Source organism: Trachurus japonicus, chromosome 20 (genome assembly GCF_045865225.1).
Source record: "Trachurus japonicus isolate A0001 chromosome 20, Traja_1.0".
Lineage (NCBI taxonomy): Eukaryota > Metazoa > Chordata > Actinopteri > Carangiformes > Carangidae > Trachurus > Trachurus japonicus.
In genome coordinates, this window is record NC_140926.1 from 13,060,803 (window position 1) to 13,088,676 (window position 27,874).

General features: G+C 43.0%; 2 protein-coding genes and 1 long non-coding RNA gene across 4 annotated transcripts in view; 2 read left to right on the top strand and 1 right to left on the bottom strand.

The window, feature by feature from the left end:
- The window catches only part of LOC146966543 (uncharacterized), a 34,284-nt gene extending 18,175 nt beyond the window's left edge, over nt 1–16,109 (top strand). The window contains exon 3 of one of the 2 annotated variants that reach the window (XR_015034534.1): nt 15,918–16,109. This is a non-coding gene — a long non-coding RNA (uncharacterized LOC146966543). Of the gene's footprint in view, nt 1–13,112; nt 13,606–15,917 lie in introns of those variants that run through there. The other variant, XR_015034535.1, reaches the window with a different exon arrangement.
- xkr9 (XK related 9) lies at nt 15,706–17,671 on the bottom strand. The gene is made up of 3 exons (XM_085763678.1): nt 17,126–17,671; nt 16,593–16,807; nt 15,706–16,492 (listed from the first exon to the last, which is right to left on the bottom strand). The coding sequence occupies exons 1-3, from the start codon at nt 17,452–17,454 to the stop codon at nt 15,864–15,866; spliced, it is 1,173 nt and encodes a 390-aa protein (XP_085619804.1). The 5' UTR covers nt 17,455–17,671; the 3' UTR covers nt 15,706–15,863.
- A 2,127-nt stretch (nt 17,672–19,798) lies between these two features.
- Nucleotides 19,799–26,800, top strand: tram1 (translocation associated membrane protein 1). The gene is made up of 11 exons (XM_085763679.1): nt 19,799–20,079; nt 21,673–21,736; nt 22,774–22,895; nt 23,008–23,124; nt 23,332–23,390; nt 23,505–23,589; nt 23,830–23,900; nt 24,127–24,231; nt 24,396–24,539; nt 25,108–25,259; nt 25,404–26,800. Exons 1-11 carry the CDS (start codon nt 19,957–19,959, stop codon nt 25,472–25,474), a joined length of 1,113 nt encoding a protein of 370 aa, XP_085619805.1. The 5' UTR covers nt 19,799–19,956; the 3' UTR covers nt 25,475–26,800.
- Nucleotides 26,801–27,874: the final 1,074 nt, after the last annotated feature.

Genomic DNA, 27,874 nt, shown 5'->3' on the forward strand with positions numbered 1-27,874 from the left:
CTGAAGTGAAACAAGGAATTTATGAAAAATGTGCATATGTATTTCCTGAATCCCTCCTCAGTATGATATTTTCAGTGGCTTTCCAAATGAAATACCAAACCTGTCGCTGAGGCAGGCTTCAGAAATATGCCAACAGGATACTTCCTCAGATTAGCAGAGCTGTTTACACAGTCCCCTGGTAATCTGGGCCACAGGGGACATACCTGTACTGTGTCAGAGACCGAGCTAGAGTTACACAGTGGGACCAACCAGCCACAACGGCCCCGACCAGAATACGATCCAGAGGGTCCAGCGGGACTGGCCTGGCTCCAGAGGGGTTGGCAGGGAGTACAACTGGCCTCATCTCCCCCTGCCAGACAAGGGGAGGAGTGGTGTGTGTATGCATGTGTGTGTGTATATGCGTGTGTGTTGTGTAAGGTAGTTTGAGGGAGGGGTATACCGGCTGCCACCTCTACATCCTTCCTACCTGCTCTTGTTTTTTTGGGAGACATACTTTTGTAATGGGCTTGTCTACAGGTCCATAAGCAATGCAGTGGTCACGCGCATATGCAAGAGGAAGGAAGGGGAAAAAAAACAAACTATGCCTTATGGGCCTGGACAATGACAGCACACAGATAGAAGAATACTGGTGTTATTGTGCACTGAGGGGAGCACAGTTTTAATGGAGCCTAAAGCTGATGGAGAGATAATAGGAGAGAGTTGCCATGTTTGCACTGCATGATACACACACATACAAACACACAGCTGTGAGCACATGAATCAATGTATGTGTGTGTGACACTGCTGCTCCTCCCAGGTGCTCCTCGCTGTAAAGCCTTCAGCTGCTTCTCTCCCACAAACACATGACAAAAGGCAGCAGTGCTGAGCAAGGAAAGAGACAGTAGAACATATCTCTCCTTGACCAATCACAACAGCACCTGAGCTAACTCCACCCACATATGTACCGTATGCACACCCAGCTCTGTTCACCTGCAAGGAGACAACAGATAACAGGTGTGGTAAGCCGGGAGGGGTTCTACATTGATTTACCTGTTTCCCTCTGTCCATCAGTCCGCTCAGCTGTCCATCTGTCCGTCCAGCCCCTGACAGAGGGACGGAGGGGTATAGCGCCGTAGCATCAGGCAGGAGTGCACCACACAAAGACTTTATTTATCACAACAGGGCTTCAAACCCAGAGTTCGGTTTTCAGTGACGAGCTTATCTAGATCTTCTGCAAGTGTGCTGAAAAGCCACTCATGCAATGAGAAAAACACCCCTGGGATTTCAAAAACCAAACCCCCCCTACCCCCACATTTATTACATGGACTGTATGTGTGAGCAGTGGTTGTACATCAAGCCTATGTTTGCATCATGTATAGTTAATTCTGAAAGCAAACACACATGGATGTGTATAGAACAATGCAGCAGTTAAACAGTAGTGAAAGAAATGATGAGAGATACATAACAATGCGGCTAATGACAATAATAATGATAATGGTGCCATTACCCCCACTCCCTCCCGCCCTCCCTGTTCCTAATGGGCGAGCAGCTATACAGGGTGCGTTCGGCAGGCCAGTGAGTCAGGAGGATGATTCTGGAGTAAATCACTTGTGGAAAGGTGAAATGTGGCCAGCACGAGTCAGGCCTAATCCATGCCAGACATGTGCAGAACACCAGAGGAGCAGGTGCAAACAATTGAAGCAGCTGTCAGTGAGCTGCCGTGATCTCTTTTGATATCTTAATTGTTAGTCAATCCAAGAGCAATTTTGGCAACATTGCTGTCAGCCCCAGGACTTGCCCTCGCTCAGCTTCCATCTGTCAGGGGCTCGCCTCGCAGGGCCCCGGTTGCAGCTCTGCTCTCCCTCCCCGAACCGAGGGCCCGCGCCGTCTCCGAGATGTGTGTGTCCGGCCCATCCAGCATCTCCGAGGGAAATCGGGCCTGATTGCTGCCATTTCCGCTCACTTTGGCGGTTTGGGTCGGGAGTGCAGGCTAATACTGATAATTGCTACATTTCAAAACTACTGGAATCCGTCGGGCCTCCCACCCAAACTCTTGTCCGGCCCTGTCCTGACCCCCCTTGTCGGTTCAATGTTCCTAAACATTGTGATTAGCATAAGAGCGGAGTGTGTGTCAGCACGGATTCAGCTGGAGGGTCTGAGCCTCTCCAGATACCTCGGTTGCGGAGTCGTTAGGACAGGGTCGATCAGGCGCTACACGGCCTCAGCTCAACAGATGTGAGAGCAAGTAATCAGACAGTAAACAGCACCACAAAGAGCACGGTGAGCTAATGCAACTCTCGGCCAAAAGTAGCTAAAACTGCTCTCCTGATTAGACTCAACGGCCAAATTAAAACTGAAGAGTTCCTGTGAGAAGTATCCACATTTTCACAGACACTCGCATGCTCGCACACATTCATAGACAGCCAGAGGGCGTCATTATAAAGAGATAACTCACCATGCAGTGACAGTGAGTGACCTGCTTCTACCCATTCTACATGAGGGGAGGCTCGACTCGAGGCCCAGCCTGACCCCTCCTGTTGATTTATGTGGCCCCAGTAAGCCGGGTCCGTTTGATTGCCCAGTGAGGAATGAAAGTGTTAAAAGCGGGTGTAGGGGAAGGTGGGCGCTGGAGAGGGGGTTATGAGTTTTCTCAGCTGAGCACCCAGCTTTGGGTTTCTGACATTGTTTTCATCCGAGAGGGAGGGGAAAGCAGGAGTAGTAAAAGGTGGAGGGAGGTTTGGGGTTGGGGGGTTGGGGGGGGCAATGGGCAGAAGGATCGGGGTGGGGAGAGGAGAGAAGGGCAGTCCGTGGAGCCCGCAGGCTTGAACTCCACAGCTGAACCAGTGACCCCGGCCATCCATCAGTGCAGGGGTGTGACAAGGCAGGGGCAGGGGTATGTGACAGGAGGGGGCAGGAGCGGAGTCTAGAGACCAGGGCTGGTGATGGGGGGGGGGTTAGGGACTGAGGGGCTATAATGGGCTTTGGGACATGGGAGGGGCCAGTCACTGAGGGAGAGAGGAGGGGGGGTACAAGGGAAGGAAAGGCCAGCGTACTGTAGAAGGATGGAGAGGGTTAATGGACTGGGGGAGAGGGGGGGGGGTCTGGTTTGCGCGCACGTATGTGTGTGTGTGTGTAACACAAAAAGTCACTGAAGTATTATTAAAGTAACTTTTCCTACAGAATGAAATGCACTTATAAAATCCAAAGTCTTTTCAATTCCCAATTGTACCTACACAGGTTTTGGCAACAAAAGTTAAATATTTAATATTTAGAAATTAGTGAGAAAGTAGTTTGGACTCACTCACAAAATGTTCATGTTCTCCATAAAACTCAATCACTGAAGCTGACCGAGTTCATCTTCGGAAAGAAATGAAAATTGAGCCGTGTGTGTTGATGATTTATCATAACTGAATAATTCTCAGCAGCATTAATCATTTGTAACATTAATAATGGATTGGATGTATATTTTCAGTTTCATGGCATACATACATTTACACCAAAAACATGTGATTGCAGACTTTTGAATCAGACTTTACCAAGCAGAGTAATTTTTTTCATCTTTGCATATTTCTGTTTACTAAGGAAACTTGGAGAATATAAACGTTTTGACAAAAGATCTGTTCAACTGGAAGCCTAATGAATCCAGGCATTTTGTCAACGGGGACATAGACAACAACCACATTTTTCTTTTCCACTGTTTCCACTTTTTGTGAGATTTAGGCAGAGCTCAAACCAGACCGAACCCTCCCCCCATGCGGATTCATACTGCCAGCATCTTTCAGCTGTTGCCGAAGACTCACTGTCACTTGGCTCCGCGCACACAATGCATGGCCAATGGGTAGACTGGATCCCAGCATCCGTCCTCAGAGGGGCATTGGCCCTCAGCCAGACAAGCCTGAGCTGGGGGCCCCTGTCGCACTGAAAGACTAGAGCAACACTAATGGTTAACTCTGATCGAGCCGTGTGGAAGAGTCTCGGGGAAGAGAGGGGAGGATCATTTTAATATGATCCAGTTTGGAAGTCTATAACACATATTCCAGTTTCATTAGGGGCCAAAGATGGAGCCTTATGTCGGCAGCATTAGCAGTTATAGGGGTGACTGTGTTTGCCTGCTTGACACTGCGTAAAAGAGGGTTAAGGCACAGAATATGTAGATATGAGGTGGGAAGAAGGGGGGGGAGGAAGGGAGATAGAGAAAGAGAGAGTTCGTGGCCCTCCCAGTTAGGTTATGGCACTGCAGCGTGGACAAAATCCATGAGCAAGCGAAACCACTGTTTTAAATAGCAGGTATCTGGTGTCAGCATGCCCTGAGAGAGGCCCTCTCCATCAATATGTTCCTTTGCCCTTGTCTGCTCCTGATATCTTTATCTTGTCAGGACCTCTCCTGTATGTTCCACCTCAATGGCTTCCGTCTGTGCTCGGCCTGTCCTGTGCAGATGGGCCGCTGCTGCTCCGTCCAGATACAGGCCCTTGAGGCTGGATGGCGGAGGTGGGGCGAGAGCAGGGGGGAGTGTAGAAGGAAGGTGGGGGGGGTTAAGGTGCAGCGGGGGTGAGCTGAAGGCAGTCTTATGTCAACCTGTAGTCTACAGGGGCCTCATTACACCGACGCCAATGGAGAAGCTTTTAGAGGGTAATTAGACCATTACAGATAGCCGAGGGAATAAACGAGCACTCCCTATGTCTTCCGAATAAATGAGATGTTAAAATGTGCAGCTATTTTTTTTCAATTAGTAATGCATTTGGGAGTGCTCTCATTATTTGTGAAAACCAGTACGATATTGCACAAATAGATAACACGCTGAATAAAGAAACAAGAGCACAGCACGTGTTTGTCTGCAATAATCCTTTGAATTTTAGTCTTTAAAACATTTCTGTTGATTTATGTGCTCTGCAAAACATTTTAAAAAGTGCATTTTCACAGTCCAGTCCCTACTGTGGTGAAACAGATTGAGCTGTAGCCTGGTGGCAAGGGGGGAAAGCGTCTTTCCTGTAATTTCCAGCTTACCCTGAAATGAAAATGGGGGCAGGATTGTGGGAAATGACAGATGCGGCTCGGGAGGGCCATTGAAGAGGTCATATGTCATCACGGGGTCGCACACGCCCTTTGAGCAGGAGAGGAGGAGGTGGGGGGGTCGCCTTCCCACACTACCTGGAGAGAAAGAGGAGGGGGGGGGGGGGGCCTGGGAATGCGGCTAACCTGGGCCTGACTGACTCCACTCACCTGTCACTCCAGTCATAAGCATGTCCTGGATTTATGTGGGCCCGTCTGGCTGGCTCTGCCCATCTATATGTGCATCTGTCTGTCTGTAATACTACAGCCTCTAAAAGAAAACTGCCTGAGCAATGTGATATATTTCTATAAAAAGAAACATTTCACTTATTCTAAATATATATCGTCTACACTTTTGCCCTCTGCGCAGCGGAAAGAAACCTATTCTACGGTAGGTTTATCAGATATTACACTTATAAATCATCATCATCATCAATGCCATGTTGCTCTGCCTGGTATGTCCTGCCAGTGTTAGAGTTTCTCACAGACCGGCGCCTGAACTATATTTCATCTGTCTCTCTTCCTCTCTCTCTCTCTCTCTCCCCGTCTCTTGCAGCAACTTGTAGCATGTGTGTGTGTATGTGAGCGCGCGTGTGAGAGAGAGGAAGAGAGTGAGAGGAACCCACGACCAAGTGTGTGTGTGATTTTAATAGCCATCGGTTATACCTGCTCACATATGATACCCCTCCAGCCTGCTTGGGCAGATGGCTATTACTTTCCAGTTGTGAAAATCAAGCTTATACAAACACGGGCAAGACTGAGACGCGCTGGACCAAGTGTAGTATCCCCACTGATAGATAGTATTGGTTGGTGTGTGTGTGTGTGTGAGTGTGATGAGGGCTGATTCTCTGGCGTCTGTCATGCGCAGCCTATCCTGTGGAAATCATTAAGTAGGAGCACTAGGCCGTCACTTCCTGGCAAAGCATGCGAGCGAGATGAAGAGCTTTATCACTTTCCAGGACAGGTGGGAACATTATTGAAGGCAGGGCAGTGTTAGTGTCAGACCTGAATCAAAAGTGAAAAGTCATTTTCAGCTCTTAATTGTTTTGTATTAGCTTTAACCTGTGTGGGGGAGTTTGATTTTAAAGACAATATTTAGAGGTGAACTTTTTTCTTTTTTTTTTAACCATTAAAAAGGTGGTTAATTATAAATGAGAATAACATATCAGTCACATTTCCACATTTTCTTCCTCTCTTTAAAAAAAAAATGACAACATTAAAACCTATACAGGCCAGCTTTGATTAGATATCCAGCTACCAACTGTGATTTTTCTGCTTTCATTAAGTGTGGGCACTTCATTTTAGGTATGAAACCTGAACTTCTCGCTGTCTTGAAACTCAATAGTCCTTTTAGTGTCAAGGTTGGGCCCTGTCCTGCTGCCTCTCTCATGGAATCTGCCGTCATGTGACTTGCCCCCACTGTCCCAAACCGCCGGGATTATTGATCAGCCGCCGGCGTGAGTGAGACGTTTACTGTAGCCCATAATGCTGCACACCGGAGAGCTGCGCGCGGATCACCTCGTTTTCTGTACACTCAATCGATAGATAATATTGTCTTAAATTATTCAACTTCGACACGCCTACTATGCCATATTTAAATAATAATAATAATATATGAACTCCAATTTACAATTTTAATTAGATTAGAACATTTGAAATTATACATAATATTGGAATGCTCTGCTGCTGAAAGCTGTGCTGTAAACGAAATAAAATAATTAAGTTAGTGTAATTTCAGTAGGCTATTATGTTAAATACTCACTTGTGTAATTTAGGCTACACTTTTTTTTTTATTTCACCCCATGGCGAACAGGTTATTATAATGGCAAAAGATTACAGTTATTCTGTAATTATATAGTATATATAATGTCATTATGAATTAAGCCTATTTATAATGTGGATACTGATTTAATATATTCAGCAGTTTTGACTGGGACAAGTAGCCTAATGGTCGTATTATTCCTGCAAAAATAATAGGCCTATTAACTTTTTTATATTATTACTTTTAAAATTTTAATTATTATTCTTTTTTTTTCCTCTACCTGTTTTCTGATTTTAGATTTTATTTAGAATAATCTTATGTGCTGGGATATTTAGACAATCAATTATCAATTTTTGTCATTCCGGTTTTCACCCTGAAACAAATCTGAGATTTTAAAAGTAGCTGTGCATCGAAGTAATATGAGTTGGAGGTTTATTGTCTTAAAGCAGCGCATGCACTAAAAGTTATTCATTAAAAACGTAATTAGGCAAAGGACAGTTTGCTCGAGAGCAACTGAAGCGTTGGGCGCTCGGCTAATTAGAGTGGTGATGAGGGTAATGAGGCCGGATCAGGTGTCTCTCTGACCGCTGGCCTCTGCTCACACCGGGGGCAGCTCGCGACGCCGAGCCGTGGAGTGGCCGAGGCCGTGAGGTGGCTGGAGAGCTGCTATCATATACATATACCGCCATCTGCTGGCCTGATGCAGCGGGGCAGGGACATGCAGCTGACTGCAGTGTCTTACTTTGACAAAATGTCACATAATGCACGTCACAGTAGGTTTTCTATACAAGTTGTGGACACAGTTTTTAAATAACACAATGACACATTAACAATAAATATTATTCTGAAGAAGGATCTTTAATTAAAACTTTTAATGATGGGTTTATAGTGGAAAGATGGAACAGTGAGCAAAACTCTTCAAAATAAAATAACACAAACCTTTATGAGATGTTTTTAGTGGGCTGAAGAACACACCTGCCTTAGTTGAACATTAACAAATATTAGTTGTCTTTAATGTTTCATATTTCTCTGTTTTAAAGTCTATTCCGTTCTGAAGCACATGTCAAGCAATAATTGGGATATTTTAAATAGACACCGTGTTCTCAATTACTAAAATATTAGTCTGATGCTCCAATTTATTTTTCCATATGGGGATGAAATGGAAATGAGTATAATAAAGGTTCATTACCACACTAATTCAATCTTCAGACAATAAAAGAGTGAAGGATGTGATGAATAAATTTGCATTCTGCCTCTGGCCCAACACAAAAAAATAACACATTAGGCAGAGGGGTAGGATACTCTTTCACCTTGTCACAGTGAATCTGAGCAGTGTGGTCGACCATGGTCGTAGAACCTGAACCTTTACGTCTGCGTCTGTAATCTGCACCGACTGCCCTATCTTCACCCTGCGCAGGTCAACAAAGCAGCAAAGGGCTTTACAAGCAACATACTGTACACAGGCCAAAAATCCCAAACAGAGCTTTACACTAATGCTGAAACTGTGTGTGTGTGTTTTAGAGGGGAAGTCCCACATGTGCCTGCCTGAACTCAGAGCCCTCTCTTGGTATATAGGCTATATGGTGGAGCCCGGTCTGGACGGGACCCTTGGGTGGCATAAACTATACTTTTTCTTCACACGGTTCATAAAACGATCAATAATAATCATAAGTCAAAGTTAGAGCTGCTATCACAGAATAATTTGTTAATATTGGGACGCAGGGGAGTGTTTGTTTGAGTTCCCCATTGCCCCTTTAAGAACAAGGCACTTCATTCATTCTTGCTTCTTTGCTCCTTTGTATGATCCCTGAACTTCACACAGACTCGCTGGAATTTTGTTCAACTCTTGTAGATGTTTTCAATAAAACAGCACTTGTATCATTTCCACTTTGCTGGTCAACTTTTTACCCAGCATCACCTCTGACCGCACTCCTCTATCTTCAGCCTTCGTCAACTTTCCACAGATTTCTCCAACAACATAAACTCTCAAACATCTTTGGCGCAAATTATAGTCTGCAATCCTTTTGGCAATGGCAGGATACAAAATAAACGACCCTTAATTGTGATGCTTCGACCATCTTCCCTCTGACTGTTATTTAGCTTGGCTGCTGCCTGGGGCTTTGTGGTTTCAACTCGAATATTTCAGTTGGTGTGAGAGGGAGAACACATTATTATTCCCACTGCCCGCTACACTGCACATGCTAATAAGGGAGGACCACTGGGATGTTTTGTAAAAAAGAAAAAAGAAATGGGGTAGACGGTGATGTCATCAGTGGGCTTTATCTGTGTTGGGATCTTAGGGGGGTGTAGTTTCTTCTGGCAGAGACTCTGGGGCCCAGGAGTGAACCTGTGGCTTTGCCAGGGAGCCTGTTTAAAGAGATTACTCAGTCACCACACCTTTGTTGCATTATGGGCCCACGTGAAAGGCACCTCAATGAGACGCAATACTGACGGTGTTTTGACACCTGAATGAAAATAGACAGCATCACTCATCTGAGCCTCTGTCTGGATTCCCGTCCTTTAGGATGGAAGAGGAATCGGCTCTATCCAACTTGGTTAATTCTAGATAAATGTTTGATCACAGACAAAATGGCATTGTCGGTGCAGCAGTATAATCAGTTACACTGCATTAACTGTTCGTGGCAGACTTACTCAATCAGATAAAGCTAAAGACTACCTCATACGGTACGTCTGTGGTGGTGGTCTCATACGGTCTATGTTAACCGATCCAATGTACTGGACAAATTACGATTACAAAATGAGAAAGGCACACTTTGAGGGAAAAAAAAGTGGGATACCCTCTTTGAAATTATTGCTAACCCAAAATTAAATTGAGTCATTTCCTCACGGTGTGGTAAAGAGATGGAAGTCAAGCCCCTCTGTTACACTCTCCATCCTTGCTATATTAAGTGATGACCTTCATGCACAATCATTGTGCTGTCAACTAAACCATACTATGTATTTGGTCAGGATTGGGTTAAGACCAGGATCTGACTTTCACATTTTTTGTCTTCACCAAGATACAGAATTTCTCCCCTATAGCAGTGTTTCTTGGTTAAAACATTAATCCTTGAAAGGCTTAAAGTGACGAGCTGTTCTCTACTGAATTCACTCATTTAAAAACTTAAAACACTTTTCCCTCAGCTTTAACTGCTTTGCTGCTTTTTGCATTTGCGGGTCAAACGTAGGGTAAATCTTTACCCTTATTGTCCATGGCAGAGGAGAAGTGAGGTGACAGGTTGAGTCTCGGCCTGATCCTGGTGGGCGGGGGAGTTCCACACAATGTATTCCAGCAACATAGAGCATGATTTTATTGCCCTGATAAAATGTCCCCCCGGGGTAATCGTGACAGGCAGTTGCCCCTTTTCATGCCCACACTGCAACGGCACCACAAGGCACACATCGCACGTCTCACACCAGCTCTGTCCCTCTTAGTTTGGCCCAAAATGCGTTTTATGAACGCCCCCCCCACCCCACCACCCCAACCCTGTTCACTGCAGATGGGTTAAATATTACATCAAAGCGACTTTAATGTTTCACAGTACCTCTCACATTTCTCTTCAGTATCGAGTTCAAAACTAGTGCAGACTGCGTTTTTACAGTAGATTTAATGGATCAATGTCCATAATCACATTAGCACTGGCTTAACGTATAACAAATTTCACTGTACTAGCATCAAAGACCTGACCTCTCGTTATAATCAAGCATAGCATCTTTTCCTCCACTCAAAATCTATGGCTCTTCTGATACTGAGAGAAACTGAAAATTGTCAAGGGGGTGATCAGCTGTGGAGTACGCAGCTCAGAGAGTAGCTGTATGAGAGAAAAGCATTTGTCCCTCATAGTCACACAGTCACAGATGCTTTGCGCGCCTCTCCTCACTGTTTTCATGCATCATGCTGATAATCCTCTCCTCCTTCCCTGACTGTTCAGCAGAGAATCCGTGCAGGAATAAAGCCACGGCTTCAAAATACCAGAAACTGCTCATTCTTAAAAGGCCCCTGCTCGGCAGAGGAAGGAAGGAGTGGTGCAGGTTTTTTTTTTTTGTAAGAGAAAAAAGAAAGCATGATGTATGATGTCTGAGTAAAAAAAAATACCACAACCGTCTTCACTCAGCACTTCCTGTAAAGGGCCAACAGGACATCAATGAATAATACAGATTAGCAAAAAATTCAAACAGACAAACTGCAGACAAACTAGAATTGATGGCTTCCACTGAGCCACTCAGGGAACAGGCCATGACGTAAAAGGAAAAACATGTCGGGCTCCCCCGGCCAGGTTAATCAAGACAAGCCTCTCCTGCAAAAAGATGTGTGTGTATGTGTGTGTGTTTGATTGCAGCCCAGTGCTTCTTGTGTGTGTGTTTATATGTGTGAACCTATTGCTCATTCATAATATGCAATCTTATTTTACGGCTGATTGTATTTGCCATACATAGGCTTTATGCATGAGGTCTTTGCCCATATTCCTCTACCCAGCGCAGCATAAATAAACAGGAACACTCCATAATCCATCATCCTGTGTGCTGTGGGAGCGTGCCCAACACAAACATGGCTTCTGTTTTCTATCTGTGCGAGAGAGACTGCGTGTGAGGGCTAGGATGGGTAGCACGATTATGTTAGTGCTCACTGATTGTCCATGACTGTGAAACATAAACCGCCAGCATTAAATGAGGATTATACAAATGAGCTTCCTCTATGTTCTTTGTTTCTTTGTCCGTCTGCCTGGACAAGACGCAAAGTAGAGAAAACACTTTGTGTCATTACTCCCACACTTCTTTGTCCTTTTCCAGAGTGGTGCTGATATGATTAGATGGCAGCCTAGTGGCTCGTTGTCCTCGTGTACCGTTTATTTTATCAGTTTTGCCGTGTAGAACTGTTTGCATATGAACGTGGCCGCTAAAATAATGATTGACACTGTGTCAAACAATCATGCATTTAGACTGTTAAGTTCTGAGCTGTATCCTTGGACTGGCTGGGAAAATCTGGAAGCAGGAGGCGATTAAACACCATACTTTCCTTCCTTAACAAGTATCATTAAATTCCCAAATAGCTGACTGTAAACACTGACTGTCCCAGTGGAGCAGCTCTGAGGAAAACTGTACAAGACCGTGGTTGTTTCAGGCAGCCCGCAGGTGTGAAGAGTTCCTAGTTCACTTGGTTTCAGGGAAAAAGCGGTTCATATCACTGAAAAACTACATCATGTAGGATATTTATCTTTTTTTCCCCACACTAAATAAGCTTTTCTGCAGGTATCCATGGTTCCCAGACCATTCATTTTGACTGGGCATTGTTAATCCCTTCACTTTTCCTCTAGTGCCATCATTAGATTGACATCAATGGTTTTGAGTGAGTTTTCTCAGGTAACATAAAAGCATGCCCTCAAGGTCAATGGTAATAAGTGTGGTGCTAGCAGGTTGCTTTGGCACATGTGAAACCAGTGGCATTTCCATTAGATTTAGGAGTAGCCTACTTTGTATAATGTGTTAATTAGATAATGTTAGCATGCTAGCACATTGAAACAAGGAAAACATCATAGGCTACCTGGTAGATCGCAGTAAGTTGCCATTGTTAGCGTTTAGCTACAGTACGGCCTAACAGAACCGCTAATATGGCTGCAGTCTCTTCTTGTTACTATCTACCAACTGTAACAAATTTCAGTTTGAAAACTGGCCCATTTGTTCATCCCAGTCAAAAGGTATTTAATAGTAGGCTATTGAATTGGCAGTATAACAGTCGCACTCAAATTCAGGACCGTGATTCTACAACAGTATTAGCTGCACTGTGTGCGTCAGGCTCTAGATTACCTCAAATTTAAAAAATATGTTTACAATAGCCACTCATCTAAGTAATGAGAAGAAAATATTTCCATGATAGTAGCCCTTTAAAGCCCAAGAGAATAACAATGTACCCTACCTAAAGTTAATTCTCTATGGTATATAACCAGTTCCCCAGGTAATCAGTGTCTTTATGTCAGATTTGGTAACATCTGACCTCATCTACAGTATTTTCTGCTTAAGCCGAGACTGACTTCCCTGTTGCAGTTCTTGTCATACAACACCAACTGCTACTCTGGAGCAGACCTCCAAATAGTAACAATGGTAAGACTATTGTGCCCAGTATAATGCACTTCACAATATCCTCATTCATTGCATGAGGACTTTATTTACAGAACCCTCTGGGTAACGCAATGCCACGCTCTGATCACACACACCAGCCCACTGCATGTAATTATCCTCAGCCTGCTCTCCAATCTGTCACTGCCCAAACTAATTTGTAAGTGTGCATGTACAGTGATTAAAGAAACTTCTGTGCCATTGCAGAAAGGGGGCTTCTATCACTTCCCTCCCGCCCTCCTCCACATTCGGGGAATTCTCCAAGAATGAGGCGAAGCTGCCATGTCAGACTGAGCCAGGCAGACGTGTACAGATCGCCAACATTGCTAATGCATCTAAGGCGCTGGTGCAGCAGTCAAGTCATAATAATTAAAGACATACAGCATCTCAGGGCTTCATTAATCATGGTTTATATGGACTTTGAAGCCCTAATGAAAAACAGCCTGCCTCTCTGGGTTTATTGTGTCTGTACAAATTGTGGGGATGGCGTACGCCAGGACTGCCCCCCTCCTGACCGGCTGTTACAGGATGTGGTGATGGAAAACAAAAAGATAAGATTTGGTGAAAAGTCTAGAGCTGGTTATGGAGAGGTCAGTGGTCAAGGTTGTTTATGTAGACGCTGAGCGCCATTCAATCAGACAAAACTGGGTTGCTGACAGGGACAGCAGTGTGAGTTTACATGGCTTTGTATTTGCACATTTGTCCTCTTGTCTATGTGTGCATTTGTGTATGTGTGTGTATGATAAGATGCACTCACTGCTCAACGTTTAGCACAAGATTTTCTGTCCTTGGCCTGTAGTGCTCTGGAGATTCATCTTGCAGTGTCACATATCATCATCTTTGATTTACAATTAGTTTCTCAGATTCTCACCATGCTCTCCAGCCCTTCTGGAGGTGCATTACAGTGAGATCAGAGACAGAGATTACTGGGTATTAAACTCTCAGTGCCAGAAGTGGAAATTACAGAGAGCTTGTCAACGCCAGAGTTCTCTCTCTGCTTGTTTTCTCCTAGAGAGAGCGAAGTAATGCTTTTCTCAAAACGTTTCATCCCAATGGCTTGTGACTGCTCCCTGGCAGCTCTATCAGTGGTGAGTCACAGCCAAAAGTATGTGTAGCTTGACAAAAGCAAAGGAAGACAGAGAGGGAGAGACCGCTTAGGACTCCAGCCCGGGACACATGCATCTTCTCCCAATAAAAGTCCCTTTGGCAGGTTTACATCGCATTAATCCACTGAACCCAAGGAGATATACAGTAGAGGACAGAGGAGGGAGCATCCATCATCTGCAATGCAAAGGATGAAGTCATTTTATTTTATCCCTAATGACAAGTCCCACCTACAGGTGCAATATTCTTCTTTTGGTTCCCAAGGTAAGTTATCAGCATCGTTTTGGGATTCTCTACATTAACACTGTGCGTCTATTTATAGCTGTTTAAATAGAGCAGATACCTTTGCCTCAAAGAGTTAGAGTCTACCCACTGTAGCTCCTCAGTAAAACTGAATTCTGTGTGGTAACTACCTGGCAGTGATTCATTTCCTCTCCAACACAAGTTCCTCACTTAAATTTGTCATTTTATAGAGTGCCTCTGACAGAGCACAACTGACAGATGAAAGTTAAAGTGGCCCAGTGGAGTAAACAAATCAAAAAGCTCTGAGTTTGGCTGAATTAGGGGAATAGAGGGGAGGAGGGGGGAGGAAAAAAAAAAAAGGCTGAGTTTATTTGAGAGCCAACAAGCATCGTGCACTCTGGACCCTGCGGTTTGTCAGCGTTCCTCCCAGGTGAGCTCACACTGGGCCAGTCCATCACAGCCGTCCCCCCCCTCCCCCAACGTCCCATGGCCAGGAAGAAATAGCGTCCTCCGCTCTCCGGCTTGACTCACTCAATATTTTGCTGGTAGTCAAAACAAAATTAGCACTGGTTTGTTATTTCTTGTTAGCTCATCCGTGCCCCGTGTCCATCATTTTTGAGGAGGGGGAAACGTTCAGTTGCCACCTTTGAGTTTCTAGGGATTAGGGTGAGAAAGATCAGCGTAGTAGTAGCTGATATTTATATTTTCACGCCAGCAGAGGTAGTAAGACATCTATTTTAAACAGGAGATAATATATCCTGCTGGACTGTCACTGAACAAGATCCATTTTCATTCGTCTGTTGGTATCACGTCAGACTTTTGTTGTCATTTTTCATTATCTTGAAGTTAAAGAATTAATTTAATATATTAAGAATGAGCTTTAAATAATTGTGAGTATGTTTGTGGTGTTTTATATCCAACTGGGCAGTGGAAATATAACGCAAGAGCATATTCTGACTGAAAGTATTTTTGTTTATGTGGAACCAAAGCAGTATGTGTTCCCACTGAGACATAAGGAACTCAACCTAGGCAATAACGCCACCCTGTGGTAGATTACGTGTTACAAGACTGGAGAAATATATTTCAATATACCCACAAAATAGCTTTTGGCTATGGCTTGACTGAACTGTCAACAAGAAGAACAGAACAATATGACAAGCTGGCAAGAGATTATGTAAAAAGAATGTAATAATCTGATTTATATATAATCTTATTGTGCCTTTGTACATAACAAAAGTGAAAGAAAATATTTTTTAAATATCTTTTTTATTTGTTTACAATCTGATGCTGGGTCTCCAGTTGTTCATCAGGATGAAGAGATAATAGATATGTTAAAAACAAATAAATATGTCATTGAAGTATATTTTTAGATTAAAACGACAATAAATAAAATTATTATATTAGATATATTACACAGAAATATTTAGCTTGATATTTGTATTATTAGATTATGAGATTAAACTAAGCAAATTCAATCACAGAATAGTAGAGGATAGCTGACAGCAACATGACTACAAAATAAAGAGAACACAATTCAATTTCCATTCAAATTCAAATTCCCAGGAAGTGCTTATTGAACCTTCTGTAAGGCTTAAAATGAAAGCATCTGCATCAAGGTTGTAAGAAGTTCCTTATTCTCTTCGTGGTCTCTGTTTCCTTTCCCAGGCCGTCCACCTCATCTGCCTCCCGCCACTTCCCTCTGGGATGCAGGCGGAGGTAGTAGACCGCGAGACACAGCAGCCCCAGCAGTGAACCTCCGATGATTAAAGCACTGACTATCAGAAAAAAGGTGGCAGTCTGCAAATCTGGTTTCACATAAGCTAAGAGAAACGGTGCACTGATATTTAGAGCAGAGTGGAAAACGTAATAGATGATCATGGCTACTTTTGTGTCCTGTCCCTTGACGTTGAAAAAGGTGAAGGTGAGGATGACTCCTACGACTGCCCGATAGAGAAACTCGAGGCTTTTGGATGAGCAGAAATTGGTTTTAAGATAGTGCGTCCAGGTGGTGTTCAACACCAAGAGAACGGCGAGGGCTATCGTGCTGAAAGTGCTCAGTATGAGGAGGAGGCTGTAGCCAAGGATGCAGCTGGTGATGGTGCAGAGTTTATACAGGAGGTAGACTAGTGTGGGGAGGCCAGAGGGCATCTCTCTGATCTGGGGGATGGATCTACGCAAGCAGCGGCGATAGTCCACAAGCGCCCAGGCAACATTGAAGAAGGAAAACGCCATAGATAAACCTGAAAGAAAAACACAGACAAAAAAAAAATCAAATTCTGTACATTCATGAATTTTCAGAAAATCCTACTACAGTACATCTGTCTTTCTGCATTCACTTACATTGCAAAACGGAGGACTCGCCATGGCCCAGCACTATGTATAGTTGTAGAAGGAGCTGGGGAACACTCTCCAGGAAAGTCTCAAACAGTTTGAGCATGCTCAGATCAGTTGCCAGGCAAAACAGGTTGTGGTGCACATCCCTCCTCTTTTCCTCTGTATATGAGTTAGTTGGTTTCCAAACTATTATAAACCCCTTTCTCAGCAGCTGAAAATACCTAGAAACAGGTCAGAAAACAACGCAATTAAAGTACAAATAAACAGGTTATTGTTTTTGTCAATCATTCATTGGTGTGGCTGTACAGGTTAAATAGAATTGCAAGACTTAAATGTTGTCATTCAAGTTTGTTCATTCCATAATGCCACACGATCGGGTATGATTAACATGTTGCACTGTGAGTCGGTTCACACAGACACTCCTTATTTGCAGGCCACAAGAGCAGCCTAGAGATATAATAACAGTAATCGTTGCACTCTAAAGCTACACTGTTCTTATCGCAGTCAGACACCAGCGTCATCGTTCTTTTTTTACATACCTGGTGAAGATACCCACGCCGAAAACGTGCAAGGCAACCAGTCCTGCCTTTGACATTCCTGACATGGTTGTTCTTCCCTCTGGGTTTCTCAAAACATTGTTCATGTCGTCCCGATACCAGGCATAGCTGAAGATCTGTGTGACCAGCAGTCCAACCAGAACAAACGCTAGAGTGAGTCCAGTCCAGATATATTGTTCCTCTAGAAAATATTTCAGAGCCAGTATAATGTCCGTCCAAATGTCCACCACATATAAGACAAGTCCAAAGATGGTTAATAACCATCGTAGTTTCGTGTACTGAATGTCCGGGTGAGGCATTTTTGTCTTCATTTGACAGCTTCAGCCAGACGTCTCACTCTGTAGTGCAGGTAGAAAAGTGTCTGTTTCGCCTCAAAGTGCAGTGAACAGTGCCGTGTTGGACTCTCAACTGTTCTTGTTCCATTCTGGTCAGTCTATTTAAAAGAAAACACAATGTGATACAAACCTCAAGTGTCATGCGGAAAAACCTTGTGCAGATTTACCACAACGCAACGCAAAACTTTGCGTGGGACACCTGAAGTGTTGAAATGCTGTGTGACTGCAGTCAGCTGCTGCATGACCACTTCTGCCCTTTGACCTTCTGTCATAAACTAACACATTATTATATGGAGCTCTGATAAATGGCCATCCTATGCAGTGGGCAAACAACCAATGGTGTTATCAGGGAATAATAAAATGACTGAAACCTAACTTGAGCTTTCATAACTATGAGATAAGATGTACTTTCCTCACAAAACTTGGTTTTGACAGAATAATATCTTGATATAGATTATTTTCACAGAATAATTACATGTAGTACCTGCACTTCCTCCTTTTTTAATATTATTTTAAACTGTTTATGAAAGCGAAACTTGTGATTAAGACAAAGAATATATTGAAAGCAAACAAATTCAAGATATCACACTCAAAATTATAATCATATACAATTCTCTTTAATAAAATAAGTCAGTTGTTGTTATTTGTTAAAGTTTTAAAGAGTTTCTTCACAAATAATTCTAATAAACAAATCTCACTTTGAGCTCCACTTACACACGATATCAGTGCCTGCCATCCTGTATGCAGATCACAGCTACGGTGAAATACAAACGTAAAAGTAAAAAAAGAACACCTTAGATGAACTTACCAGGATGTTGTCCTCATGGTAGACAGACGTGAACAGCTTCAGAGGCAAACACGTTTACACGCAACACTTCTCTTCCTCTTTCCCCCGTGACCGGCTCCACCTCAGTGCCTCCCTGAGCTCATAGTCGAGCAGGAAGAATGTCATTACATAATTGAGCGTGTGCCTGTGTCCGTGTGTGTGTGTGTGTGTGTGTGTTTGTGTGAACATATGCGTGACTGTGTGACAGGTCATACTTTAAGATCCCTGTCCTGTTCTTTTTATTGTTGGTTTTCCAGGACGGCTTAACTATCAGCCAGCCAGTGATAAAACACCTTCACCCTGAGACCGGTTGCTTTCACTTCATTTTTACGAATGGAACAAAGTGTGGTGTATTGTTTAATTGCAGTGCACACAAAGGGCGGGTGGGGTGAGGTGAGGTGACGCTTTGCACAGTGGCTTTCCTGTAATTGACCGACTTACAGTCAGTGTGGGAACATCTTTGCCTGAGATCAGGAACTATAGTTTACTGATTAAACAAACACTGTTACCATAAACTATTAATGCTTAAACCAGTGTGCAGCAAAACCTACCATTGCTCAGTTCAATGCTCTCTGCCACAGGCTTATGTGGTCTGGTAAGAGCAATTTCTTAAGATACATAAAGTTTACTTAACGTTAGTCAGATTGTAGCCATGTTGTAGCTGTCATTTCTGAGTCAGTAGGCCCACACATGACTTCTATCACCATCTTACCCTGGCTCCCGTCACTGTACTCACTGTATGACCACAGGTGGGAAGTTTTGCTTTGACATAGCAGAATTTCTCTTTGTGTGAATTCAGGCCAGCCCTCTGTGCAAATCCAAATAAGGTTTTGTCTCTCATCCTAAAGGCTTCTTCAGTTCAGAAAACTGATGTGGGAGTCCCAGATATTTCCCAGGATGACACTTTGGGGGTGAGTCATGTTGAGAACCACCACGGGACATCGGTTTTTGAGGAAGCCTTCCAAGAACTGAAAAGTGCCTTCAAGTTTTGCATTTAATAACTCCCACGATCTGATGGCTGAGAACCCACAGAGGTACTGAAAAGCTGTGAAATTATTAATATTAAATCAATTTTGTTTAAAATTGAATTAAATTATCAACTGAAAAAATTAGATGGCCTATTAAAATTTGATTTTGTGTGATAATACAAAAACACCTTGAGGCTCTTATTTCAGTTATTGTGTTTCCTGCCAGTGCGCCATCAATCAAACTACCACAAACTGAGCCCTGCATGTTCAGCCAAACCTGCTATTATTTGTCATCTAGCCTATTGTGTGTGGAAAACCTTCTTCTCCACATCTTTCCAGACTGAAGCTGAGATCAGTGTGTCTGAAAGGCCTGAGGAGTGGAGTGGAAGCTGTGTCAGAAACTCCAAACCTCTAGGCAGCGATAGAGAGCCCCAGCTGTTTCTCTCCTGTGCGTAAAGAGTCTCGTTGGGTCAGGCGCAGCGGCTCTGTCTCCGTGGACCCTCCCACTACAGAAGAGTGACACGCCATTCAATTGCTGCCTGGCCCTGTGCTTGTCGGAAGCAGGAGGGAGCTTTGAGCGTTCTCCTACACCAAGGATAATTCTTCTAATCTGACACAAAGCGGCTGCATCTGCGCTGCGTAAAAAAAAAAAGGCAAACAAAAGTTGAACCGAACCGCGTCGACATGGGGATCCGGAAAAAGACTAACAAGAACCCGCCGGTGCTGAGCCATGAGTTTGTCATCCAGAACCATGCAGATATTGTTTCCTGTGTTGCTATGGTGTTCCTGCTCGGGCTGATGTTTGAAGTAAGTCCCGTCCACATGTTGAATGGGTTTTAATAGTGGATCACGCACAGGGATGCTCGGCCGGAACCGCGGACGGACGCCGAATACTCCCCATCTGTTTCTCCTGGAAACTGACATGGCTGGCTCATCTATTCTTCTTCCCACTACTTCCTCTTGTAATCGAAACTTTTAACTTGTTATTTGCTCTTTTCCCCTACGAGATCTTCCATTTATTTATGTAGCCTCGCATTTACTTTAAGTTTCTCTCTGTTTTTTTTCTTGAAACCAAAGCTATGTGGGGAACTACAGTGCCGACTTTTCCATCTGGCTGCTTCCCATGTTGAAATCGATATTTCAAAGCTCTCGTCCACAGGCCCGCGGTTTGATCGTAAGACACAAAGTAACTTATGTGCATCGATATCAGTCGGAGTATCTGAGTGTGTTGTGGGTTTTTTTTTTTTTTTGCAGGAGTGTATCGATCCCGTTACCATGTTGTGCAACACTCTGGACTTGGTTAGTTTATGCGTAGATGTGTTACGTGGCAATCATACAACGGCGGAGCGGGGCTGTCATCACTGAAACCCGCTTGCACCAAAACTGAAAGTTGTTCCTTGGAACCAAACAGCGACCGAAATACGAGTCCGACCCCGCGGCTTCACAACCGGCAGCTGTGCGACCCCTTCCCCGGCCGTGTCCGTGCTCCACGCCGGGCTACTTTCACTCATAATAGTGTCTCCTTATTTTTTTTTTAAGTGTGTTTCATCCTCACTGAAAAGCACCGCCATTAGTGTCAGGTCGACCTTTATTAGAACTGCTTCCTGTTTTTGTTTTCCAAAGTAAAACTCCTGTTTTTCCTTTAAAAAGAACCGTTTTGGGGGAAAATGGGTGAGATCCACGATGGCAGCGTTTCTACCACTGCCTTTTGAAACGCGGCTGTGGAGCGAGTTACGTGTATTTAGTGGACAGTTGTGTGTGTTTGGTGTCAGTCATATGCACACGTAGCCTTTTGTTGTGAAGGAAGACTGTGCTACTTCCCCCTTTAAACCTTATTTTGCAGTCAGCTCTATCCTCCTCTCCTGTACGTTTATGTGGCTTGATCATGATTAATCTAATAACTAATCACACATCAATTCAATTACTTCCATTTATATTATTTTTTTCATTCTCAGTGGTAGTCCCTTAAGAACAGCAGATCATTTCTTTTATTCTGTTCAATCTCTCTCTTGCCAAAACCCATGAAAATACTCTCTGATTATCACCTTTAATCTGCTGTTACAATTATATTGCCTAATTTCCATATGGTCCCTCTGTTTCTGGGATGCTCTGTGCATCAGTGCTATAAAAATAGCCTATTGCTATTTTAAAAAAAGAAAAGAAAGAAAAAAAAACATTAGTCAGTAGGCTATAAAAGCAAATAATTTGTTTTGAATGATTAGAACATTTTGTTACATTAAGTCACAATTGCATTATGGCTCTTGCAGGGAAACCTTGAAATGTAAATGCAATGCTAAGTAGCTGCACTTTGGTTCAGTCCTACTTTGAATGACAGTCACATATTTGCATGTTCTCATGGCTAACATGTTTTTTTTGTTCTTCTTTTTTTTTCATCCACAGGTCACATCAAAGTTTGCAGTGTTATTCATTACGGTCCAGTACAATGTCACCATATCAACAAATGGTAAGTTAAAGATTAAATGGAGAATATGAGCTGTGTGGTGAGAACAGATAAGATTTTTTATTTTAGATGATGTGTGAATGTGTTGAGAGTAATGATGAAAGGTTTGGCTTTAATGCAGCACTTCCTTCCAGTTGTCTTGCTTGAAGCCTCTAATTTGGATTCTGGAGCGGTACTTGCGTGGCCTTACACAAACCCATTTGAAAGCTTTTTTTTCCCTTTGCAGCTAAATTTAGTCCGCCTGATTTATAAAGTTCTCTGGTGGCAAGGTTGTGCCGGACGAATTTGGGCTAAGGTGTAATATAGGCCTCTCAAATCAAGTCTTTCTCATTTCAAGGTTAACAATTTCTTTGCCAAGTCCAGATACCACTAAAAGAGTGCACAAACTCAAAGTTTATTCATGCTCTGTTGTACAGGCTGCAGGTTTGCGATCTGCAAGCTGGTGATTTAGTTCTTATCTGAGAGACCTCACTACTTACCTGGCTCTGTAACTTATTTACAGCCTGTATCTAATAGAGTAAATAACACACAGCACCTAAATCTCCCTGCAGTGAAACAAATTCAATATTTTTTCCTTATTGATGCTGACTTTTACAAATGATTGGATTGATTTCTTGATGTGATTAATACTTCTCGAGCCACGGGCTTTTTCTCAAGCTGGGAACAGCGTTGGTGTATCCTCGGTTCCTGTGCCACAGCTCATCACGTTATTCAGTGTTTCACAAACATTGACTTGCAGGCTGTACAGATGATGTACGACTTCGGAAAGACACAAGAGGCTCTGTGTGTGACAGCTGCTGCTGGAGTGTAGGACTGTGGTGTAACACCGCACAGTCGAGACTCACTAATCCAAATGTCTCACCTCAGGGTTTAAGGTTATTAAAGTTATGAATCACTTGACTCAACTGGGGTGAAATGACTCAGCGGGGATGATACAAATGAAACAAACACTGTCAGATGTAAGTCAATAAGAAAAACTTCTGTCACCTTTGCTGACTCACGCTTGTGTGTGTGTGTGTGTTTGTGTGTGTACGCTACAGAAGGCCCCGAGGAGACGGCTGTGAACCACTTCCACCATGGCATCAAGGACCTGGCCACCATCTTTTTCTACATGCTGGTTGCCATCATCATGCACGCCATCATCCAGGAATATGTGCTCGATGTAAGTCGGAGAAACATGCAGCACACTTTTCATACACAGGCTTTAATCGCTGTGACTCTGTAATCTACATCTGGATAAGTCCTGCATTGATTATTTTTGTTCGTTTCTCCAGAAAATCAACAGGAAGAAGCACTTCTCCAAAACCAAACACAGCAAGTTCAACGAGTCGGGTCAGCTCAGCGCGTTCTACTTATTCTCCTTCGGCTGGGGCGCGAGCATCCTGCTGTCTGTACGTATAGTAGCTATCTCATACACACACATACACTCGCATACATATAATCAAATTAATAATATAATATTCATAATAATAAAGTAAACAAAACACAAGGTTCCTTTGGATGTTTAATTGTGGTTTATGTTCCTGCAGCTCTCTTTCACAGGGAATCGTAAATTCAGTCCAACGATTTTCATTGAAACACCTATTGATTATTTTCAGGAAAACTTCCTGTCCAATCCAGTCACCCTGTGGGAAGGATATCCCCACACACTGATGCCGTAAGTAGGCTTGTTCTTGAAAACCGCAGTGTATTTTGGGAGTTTTTCATTTTTTAAATTTTGTTGTTGTTTCAAGTGTGACTGTGGCCAAATTCAACTCGTGTTTTCATTCAGATTCCAGATGAAATTCTATTACATTTGTCAGCTGGGCTACTGGTTACATGCTCTCCCAGAGTTGTACTTCCAAAAGACAAAGAAGGTAAGTGTGTGTGTGTGTGTGTGTGGTTTGTACATAGCAGGCCCATCATTTTTAGAATAGTGTAATGTAGAGTAGTTTCTGTTTGGACCCTGATGCTGTTTCCTGTTTGACTTCCTTGGTCATGTCGCATTGTTTAAAAGAATCATTCTCTTTTTCTTTTTTTTGCTTAATTCTACATCCACTGCTGTAAATATTTGGACTCTTTTTCTGGCCTCTCATCCTTCTGTGTTTACTGTTTAGGAGGATATTCCACGCCAGCTTGTGTACATCTTCCTGTACCTGGTCCACATCGCCGGCGCCTACATTCTGAAGTAAGAGCTGCTGTTTAGCAGAGCCTGACATTTGGCTTGTGTGTGTGTGATTGCATGGAACATATGACATTTCTCGTGTTCGTGTGCTGCCCCTCAGGAGCGAGTTACAAGCAAAGCAGCATTGTTTGCAATCAGAACAGAAGCTGAAGGCTTTCTAGTGGTGTCCCCCGTCTGTTGTTCCTGTCACTTGTAATAAAGGAGAAACATGTCTCCTTGTGTCTTCCAGTCTGAACCGTCTGTGTCTGGTCCTGCTCGTGCTGCACTACTTTGTAGAGCTGCTCTTCCACGTCTCCCGCCTGATCTACTTCAGCAATGAGAACAGACAAATGGGGTGAGTTCTCATTTCCTCATTTTTTAAAGATTCCAGTTTTTTGTCGTCAGCGTTTCTCATTTCTATGCATGTAAAAATAAACCTATGAATTTTTCACCTGGTAAGAATTAGAGAAGGAGAAGGAGTCTTCAATGCGTCACCATACTTGTCCTCTCGTCTTCCAGATTCACCGTATGGGCTGTGCTGTTTGTCCTCGGGCGGCTGCTCACCCTGTCCTTGTCTGTCCTCACCGTCGGCTTCGGCCTCGCCACAGCTGAGAATCAAGGGTTTGATTTGGCTGCAGGAAACTTTAATGTCCTTTTTGTGCGGTAAGTGTGTCTGAGAAGAGAAATGGGAACTAATCCTGAAATCTTTTATTTTATTTTAGTAGTCACAGAATTAAAGTTGATTTATTATGTTATAAACCACAAAATATCTATAGAATTCTTACACTGGGGGTTATGGAGATCATGTGCTGACATCAGGTCAGCTACTTAATTTAGAAAAAAGGAACAATAGCTTCTTTCTAGACTCATCATATAGCCTTAAGGTACAGCAATCACACAGGAAGCACTCAACCGTAGAAGAGGAAGAGACTTGCTCACCAAAACCAGCTTCAATAAATTTGAATGTAATGCAACCACATAACAAGAAGCAGCAGATGCCGGTGAGAGAATTATTGCGGAACTGTTTCCACGCCATCGACCTCAAGCGTGGTTCGCTGCAGCTTGAGGTAGCTGTGAGAAACGAACAAAACAACGATGGTTATCTTTATCTGAGGGTGTTTGGCTTCCCCCATTTTTTGACTAATGTTTGAGAATAGGACTGTGTTGTTGTGCAATATGCATGTTTTTAATGAAACTTTTGAGTTACTGACTGTTTTCCTCTTTATACTAGGATAACTGTCCTGGCCGCTATCTGCCTCACTCAGGCCTTCATGATGTGGAAATTTATCAACTTCCAGCTGCGCCGGTGGAGAGAGCATGCCCAAGCTCAGACCTTGAAAAAGAAACAAGTTCCTTCCAAGAGCAAATCAAAGAAAGACAAAGGTGAGGGGAACAGGGAGATGGGAAACCACCAAGGCTTAAAATATGCAATAGTCATTTCATTTTTAATAAAATGAAATAATAATATACATCCATTCTTACCGACTCTTTACAAGGGTTTAAGTTAAATGTGCTCTTTGCTTTCAGCCAATGGAGTAAATGGAGTGAACTCCCATGGAGCTGATTCACCAAGAGCAAGAAAAGAGAAGTCGTCATAAATACATTCCCCCTCATCGGCCATCCTGCCACCCCCCCCTTCTCAAGGAACCGTCTCACCCCGATGCCTCTGTGGCCCGAGCCCGACCAAAAGATCCTCCACTTCTCCACCATGATATGCATTTTCAGTTCTCACACAGGACTGACGACCCCCAGCCCCCTCCCACAGCTGGACTTCAGAGGGCCAGAAATGCATTTAGCTTTGCTTGTTGCCAGTCGTCCAGCGCGCCTTGATTTGAAAATCATTGCCCTGCTGTGCCATCTCCAATGAAATAAGAAAACAAATTCAGAAATAAACTATATTGAGGAAAAAAAAAAGACCTTATTTAAGAAGTGCCTATTGATACGGATTGTTTTGTACAGGGTGTGTAATTTTAAATTTTCAGGAATGATGACTTCAGTGTTTAATGTTTCTCCCAAGTCAGGCCATTTGACGCTTCTCCTAAATACTGTGTATTCCAGCTTGTGTTTTATTTCCACTTGTTCTTGTATTTATACCTGCTAGCTCAGCTCGCCTCTTCTTTTCCACTGGCTCCTGTCCCTCCTTTTGTGGACACTGTACGGAGTTTGTGAATTTCCTTGTAATACCTTTTTTTTCCCTTTTTTCCATTACCGGAGGCTGCAAACAGTAGTAAGGTTCACATCACTGACTGTTTAAACCTACACAGCAAGACATTGTTACGGGGTTTTCACCACGTCACTCACCAACACACCTTAGATTCAAAGCAAGGTATAATATGGAAGTAGTTTTTGTTATCCGCTCATGGATAGAATAAGGGAGAGTATGTAAAAGAAACCAATGAAAATGGGAGACTTCACCCTGTAGAACTCCCAAGTAGATTCACATTTCAGTATTGTGTGAAACGTCCAACAAAGGCGTAGCATTTGATGGAGTTCGGAAAAGCTTTGTAATCACAACAGCCATGAAATTATTCAGAATCTATTGCTGCCTATAATGATACTGTTATGAATAAACACCTTAATGTTTAAGTTTTGAGCAATGCAAGATCATTTTATTAGAGATGAAAAGGACACAATGAGGCCAAACATCCCGCTAGTCAGGTTGACTGAACCTTGTGTGTCCCTCTTCATTTGTAGTTAAAGTGAAATTGGTTTATTGTATTTGTTTTACCTTGCATACTATTGCTTACCTTAAAATGCCCACAAGAGCGATTTGTTGTAAAAGCATGGACTGGGGCTGAGAAAACCATATGTTGTTTGGCTCTAACTCTAAACCCTCACCCACTATTGACTGTGCCAAATGAGCCTGGTTGACTCTTGATATATGCCTTTTTACTCACATGCCATTAAACACATTTACCAAGCTATGGAGTGCAGTCAGCTGTATTGTGAAAATCAATCACCTGGGTAACATTGGTTTATTCTAAAGAATAAAGCCATTTCCTAATTTTAGGTACACAGTGAGTCACGGTTGCCTCTGGCAGTACATCAGTGGTTTTCTCAACTTGTCCTGAGGGTTTATCCTGTAAAGGAATAAAATGTTTTATTGAAAAAAAAAAAGTTGTTGTTGTTTGGCTGGTGATTTTTTACTTATCAGCGCAGCTGCTCCGGAACAATGATAAAGAAAGTGAGTCAAAAAGGAGTCACACAAGTAAATGTCACTAATTTGCACAAGAAGCAGGTTCCTGGGGGGTTTAGAAGATGGGGGATTTTATTTCAAAGTCAATGCACCTGTGGTAACTTGCAATAATGTTGATTTAGTTTGTTGTTTGTTTTGTTCTTTTTACTGGCTTATTCTGTGTATTCTATAGGCCTTTCCAAAAATGAAAGTCTAAATAGTGTTTCAAACCATGGAATAGGCCTATGCCAAATATAAAAGCTTTAAAATAGTTTGTCAAGATGAAACAAAAAATCTTGAGTGTAATCAAAATGTTTTTATTTCTTATGGTGAGGGTCTCATTCTCTAGAGAAATATAACACTAATACTGAAAGTAGCCATCCTGTATGAAAGTCAGGTTTAAATTTTAACTCCCATGTTGCTTAAATCAACGAGGCATGATGGAAAATATTATAGAGGCTGCTGTTATGTGAGTTTGTGAGAAAACCTGAAGGTAGTGAGTCCTACGTGAGAATATGTGGAAACCACCGTGTTGATGCTTTTATGTATCGACCACACGGTGTCGCTGTTGCACAGGTTTTGGGGCAGAAAACGCCTGCCCGCTGGTTTGATCCATGGATACTTGACCAGACAGTAAATCAAGGTAGCAGAGTAAGTGGGGCACGGTTATCTACTGTAAGCTTGCTATGTTTCCCTTCTGTTTATTATGTTATAATACATTTTATTCACTTCTTTAAATAGCAACCATTGTGCCTGTTGAAAGACAAACCCCTGCCCCCTTTCCTTGCACAAATTTCTCATCACTAGTTACTGCCTGTGATAA

Coding starts and splice junctions, on each gene's coding strand:
- tram1 (XM_085763679.1), top strand. CDS start 19,957: ATGGGGATCCGGAAAAAGACTAACAAGAACCCGCCGGTGCTGAGCCAT. Junction 20,080..21,672: donor TGCTCGGGCTGATGTTTGAA/GTAAGTCCCGTC, acceptor TTTCATCCACAG/GTCACATCAAAGTTTGCAGT. Junction 25,260..25,403: donor CAAATCAAAGAAAGACAAAG/GTGAGGGGAACA, acceptor CTTTGCTTTCAG/CCAATGGAGTAAATGGAGTG.
- xkr9 (XM_085763678.1), bottom strand. CDS start 17,454: ATGAAGACAAAAATGCCTCACCCGGACATTCAGTACACGAAACTACGA. Junction 16,808..17,125: donor GGCGTGGGTATCTTCACCAG/GTATGTAAAAAA, acceptor ACCTGTTTCTAG/GTATTTTCAGCTGCTGAGAA. Junction 16,493..16,592: donor CGAGTCCTCCGTTTTGCAAT/GTAAGTGAATGC, acceptor TTTTTCTTTCAG/GTTTATCTATGGCGTTTTCC.